This window comes from Triticum aestivum, chromosome 3B (assembly GCF_018294505.1).
Source record: "Triticum aestivum cultivar Chinese Spring chromosome 3B, IWGSC CS RefSeq v2.1, whole genome shotgun sequence".
Taxonomy (NCBI): domain Eukaryota; kingdom Viridiplantae; phylum Streptophyta; class Magnoliopsida; order Poales; family Poaceae; genus Triticum; species Triticum aestivum.
This window is the reverse complement of record NC_057801.1, coordinates 482,857,729-482,862,941: the sequence shown is the minus strand read 5'-3', so window position 1 is coordinate 482,862,941 and position 5,213 is coordinate 482,857,729. Positions and strand designations below refer to the sequence as shown.

Below are 5,213 nucleotides of genomic sequence, written 5' to 3'. Positions count from 1 at the left end.
CGTCCGTGCTCCTCCTCCCCACAACCTCGACGTGATCCCGTCGTGGATGCAGCCGCGCGGGAGGTCGTTCAACCGCCGCTCCCGCAGCTTCTCCCGCGCCCGCCTCGCCGTCGAGGGCTCCTAATCCCGCCCGCCTCCCGTAACGAACCATCCCCTCTGAATTCACGCGGAACAGCTCGCCGTTAACGGCCACGCGAACGAAGATGGACGCCTCCGCCGCCGCCGCCGAAATCGCTGCCAACGGTAAGTAGGACCGTTCCGTATCGACCGGATCGGATCGGATCTCTGTTCTCGCTTGGTTTGGGAGAACGGTCGAGCACATGGTGTGCATGGCTTCTCTGTTTGCTCAAGTGGAGTCAATGACGCGTGGCGCCTCCGCGTGTGTGTTGCAGGGGTGCTGGCGAAGCTGGAGGAGGAGAGGGAGGCGCAGAAGAGGTACTGGGAGGAGCACTCCAGGGACCTCACCGTCGAGGCCATGATGCTCGACTCCCGCGCCGCCGATCTGGACAAGGAGGAGCGCCCCGAGGTGATAACGCCATGAGATCGCTTCATTTCCCTTCCCGTTTATCAGTGATTGATAATCGTTAAGTACTATCTGTGGATACATCATATTTTCGTTTCTTCACTGTCAAAACGTGCCTGATCTGGGCAGCATGTGTGTTGATTTACTGCTTTTGCCCCCACCCGCCAGCAAGTATAATCAAGCATAATATCGGCGGTACCTAGAAAGAAATGCATGTTGCAAACGTTGATGCTTTCGGAGGTGCTGCACTATTCTGGGGACCAAACTGATAGGTATTGTGTGCCGTTCAACGAAACATCGGTGATGCTGACAGTGACACGTACTTTTTAGTGTTCCCCCGAGTCCTGTTTGGTTCAAGAAAATATCCGTCCACTCGAGATGATACCAAAAACCTCAATTTACATATTTTCTTCCCTTTGGAGGTTGTACTCATTTTTTGGTTCGATAGAAGTTTGACATTCATATTCTCCTTAATAACAAAAATCCTTCCTCCTGTATTTTACATTCAACATTGATATGTCATATTACATCAGGTATCATATACGAAGCCTTACCACTCTATATGCAGAGTACTAGAATAATCTGTATTTCCCATGAAGCAGAAATGATTTCTTGAAAATGAGAACTTTGTAACATGTCTCCCTCGACTTGTAGTATCACCATTCTCATATAGTTCTACAATTCCTTTTCAGATACTGTCTTTACTTCCTTCGTATGAAGGAAAATCAGTGCTGGAGCTTGGTGCTGGAATAGGTCGCTTTACTGGTGAACTGGCTAAGACAGCTGGGCATGTCCTCGCAATGGATTTCATTGAAAGTGTGATAAAAAAGGTATCAACATTTAAGAAAATATATTGGGTGTCTGAATTGCGATGTCATTCTTTTAATCTCTGCATGCATAGCTTGCCTGGTTCACTGAGCTCTTTTGAATATATTTTCTTTGTAGAATGAAAGCATAAATGGCCATTACAAAAATGCATCCTTCATGTGTGCTGATGTTACATCTCCGGACCTGGTGATTGAGGATAACTCCATCGATCTCATATTTTCTAACTGGTTACTGATGTATCTTTCGGACGCGGAGGTAAGAGAACGCACTTATGAACCTGGTTATTGTATCAATCCTTGATTTAATAAACATTTTCAGGCATGATAAAATCCTACTAATCCTTTATTTTCCAGATAAATAGCTAACCTTGGTTTTAAGAAACCTAAATGATAACATCTCGTATGCAAACTAAATTTGTTGGCATGTGTTAGCTGTTTTTTTTTTCTTCCGAATGTTCCTAACCTTTATCCCTTATTGTAGGTCGAGAAGCTTGTAGAAAGAATGGTTAAATGGCTAAAAGTTGGTGGCCATATCTTCTTTAGAGAATCATGTTTCCATCAATCTGGAGACTCAAAAAGGAAAGTGAATCCGACACATTATCGTGAACCAAGGTTTTATACTAAGGTGAAAATGCTAACTTTCCTATCGCTGGTGCCTAGTGCCTCTTCTCCCATTTCAATTTCAGTTTTCAGTCTGTTTTCTGCTCTATTTGAAATTGATCGTTACCTACTTTACTGCATATGAGCTATTGCCTCCAGAATGCATACCACAGGACAAATTAGTGTCATTTGCATTACTTCGTAATAATTTTGTGTAGGATTGAATGCTCTGTCATTTTCATTGCTTACCTGAGCTTTTGCCAACAAATTGATACGGTTGCATTTTCTTTTAAATAGCTAACATTTGATTTACAAATAGGTATTTAAAGAGGGCCATGCCATTGATCAGAGTGGGAGCTCCTCTGAACTTTCTCTACTTACGTGCAAGTGCGTTGGAGCTTATGTGAAGAACAAGAAGAATCAAAACCAGGTACTTCTCTGTCCATTGTACACTTTAGATATGCATGCACTTTCCATGAGCTAGTGAAATTGATGAATATGACTCCACGCGTTTTAGATATGTTGGCTATGGCAAAAAGTCAACTCATCAGAAGACCGGGGATTTCAACGATTCTTGGATAATGTGCAGTACAAAACCAGTGGAATATTGCGCTATGAGCGTGTTTTTGGGCAAGGTTTTGTGAGCACTGGTGGAATTGGTGAGGGCATATATAACCATCTGTCATTATGAAACCTGTGATATTCTAGTTTATAATGTACCGTTACAACCGCTTATTTATTGTCGTTCACAGAGACTACAAAAGAATTTGTGGACTTGCTGGATCTTAAACCTGGGCAGAAGGTGCTTGATGTTGGATGTGGAATCGGGGGTGGTGATTTTTATATGGCTGAAAACTATGATGTTCATGTTGTTGGTATTGATCTGTCCATAAACATGGTTTCATTTGCACTCGAGCATGCCATTGGACGCAAGTGTGCAGTAGAGTTTGAAGTAGCTGATTGCACCACGAAGACATACCCAGACAGTACGTTTGATGTTATCTACAGCCGTGACACCATCCTCCACATACAAGTATGTTCTTGTACACATCGTTGACTGCCCATTCTGGGATTTTATTGCTTCCTATCTGAATTAATTGCAGTCTAAATTTAAAGAAATCATGCATCTGAAGTTTTGCATCTACTGTTGGAAACAGATTCTTTTGGCAAGCCCTTGTTTTGCTTTTACACCTAAAACTACGAATAATTAAGATGAAAATATTGTTGTCACCACTTCTTTATTTGGTGCCAGAATAACAGTTTTATAACCAATGGATGCTTTTGCTTTTGCAGGATAAACCCTCTTTGTTTAGAAGTTTTTTCAAATGGCTAAAACCTGGGGGTAAGGTCCTAATCAGTGATTACTGTAGGAGTCCAGGAAAACCATCTGAAGAGTTTGCGGCATACATTAAGCAGAGAGGTTACGACCTTCATGATGTAGAAGCTTATGGACAGGTGCCACTTAATTGCGATGATATATTGTTAGTACTGTTTGTGTAGAAAATGTTGATCTCCATTAACTTGTATACATCAAAACTATTCAGATGCTACAGAATGCTGGTTTCCATGATGTCATTGCTGAAGAGCGCACTGATCAGGTTATTCCCTCACCATCTCATTGGTTTGCAACCTATAGTGGTTATGTTTGCTTCCATAAAGATGTAGAGAGCAGTTTCTCGGATACTAATTAATACTGAATTCTGTATTTCAGTTCCTAAAAGTTTTACAGAGGGAGCTAGCTGAAGTTGAAAAGAACAAAGATGAATTTCTGGCCGACTTTGGTCAGGTAACGCGAACAACATTACAGAGGGAGCCAACCGTGAACTGGCAGTTTAGAAGCATTTATTTTTTCTATGTTCCTAGCAAGCCGTATCTAATTCGTAGTCTGATTTATTTTCAGGAGGACTATGACGATATTGTGACTGGGTGGAACGCGAAACTTCAGAGGAGCTCTGCTGGTGAGCAGAGGTGGGGGCTGTTCATCGGGACCAAGTGATGGCCCAGAACTGTGGGTGTTTGCAAATAAAGTGGCTTCATCTCATGTGGCCTTTTTTATAATTTGGTTTTGCAATTGATATTTACTTATCCTATTTCTCGGTGACTTGGGAAAGCTGGTTATCACGGTCCTGTATTAATTCGATTATGCGTGATACTGATATATCACCTATGTTTGAAGTAAAAACCCACTTTGTGGCTTTCGTACTAGACTATGGCATGTGTTTTGTGTGTTTGTGCGCGCTCTCTCTCTCTCTCTTTTCTTCTAATGAATTTTGGACTAGCTTGAGAAAATAGCCCTGTATATTATATGCACCAGTGTTATTTGAATTCGGCACTAGGTGGTAAGGTGTAATCACTGCTGCATCTTGTTTGAAAGCCAAGTATTTAGCATGTGGAAATTTAAGGAGTATAAAAAATATATAAACTATTCTTTTATCTTTTGCTCAGATAAAATATACTCCCTCCGATTCCTAAATGGGATAAGTATATTTTTCATCCTCGAACTCTTCCCAAAGTTGAGAAATCGTCTCTCAACTTCAAAACCACCAAAAGTCAGTCCTTGAACTATTTAAACCGGATACTTTTCGTCCTTCAACAATTTAAACCAGATACTTTTCGTCCCTCATAACGCTTAAGGTGATTTTATTGTAACTTGGACCCTGTTTTGATTGAAACGTGCCATGTTGACTGGTTTTGACTGCCACGTCAATTAAGTGTTTGTGCATGAGTATGTGTGTGTACGTGTGTACACGTGAGAACAAGAGAAAAGGAAAGTGTTTGCACTTCCACTTGTGTGTGAACTGAACATAGTTCAAGAAAATCTGAATATAACTGAACATAGTTTGGACATTTCAGAGCATTGTACTGAATTTAGTTGAGCATAGTCTGAACCCAATTTAGTTAAAAATAGTCTGAACATATTCTCGACCCAATTTAGTTGAACATACTCTAACAAAGTACTAAATGGGAAAGGGAAATAGTACTGAATATAGCTTACAATCAACGATAAACATGAATTCTCACATGGTCTGACATAAGAACAGATAGCAGCAAATAAGCCATTCATAAGAACAGACAGCAGCAAATAAGCCTCTGAATCTTCATTTGCAGCCTCTGAATTTTCATTTGCAGGCTCATTTGAGTTACCAGCAGTGATTGCAAGACAACCAGTAGGTGCAGAACTAGCGAATGCGACAAAATGATCTCTACTTCTCCCTGATTCACTACTAGCATTTGGACCCATCAGAAGCTCAACATCACTGCAC

General features: G+C 41.3%; 1 protein-coding gene across 1 annotated transcript; it reads left to right on the top strand.

Moving 5' to 3' along the window:
• Positions 1-33: 33 nt before the first annotated feature.
• LOC123070489 (phosphoethanolamine N-methyltransferase 1) lies at positions 34-4,155 on the top strand (the record flags this gene model as incomplete). Its single annotated transcript, XM_044493725.1, is given in 12 exon segments — positions 34-243; positions 393-526; positions 1,216-1,353; positions 1,469-1,606; positions 1,832-1,975; positions 2,270-2,380; positions 2,468-2,609; positions 2,703-2,983; positions 3,244-3,405; positions 3,495-3,548; positions 3,662-3,736; positions 3,851-4,155. Coding segments are annotated over 12 exon segments (1,515 nt in total). The 3' UTR covers positions 3,947-4,155.
• Positions 4,156-5,213: the final 1,058 nt, after the last annotated feature.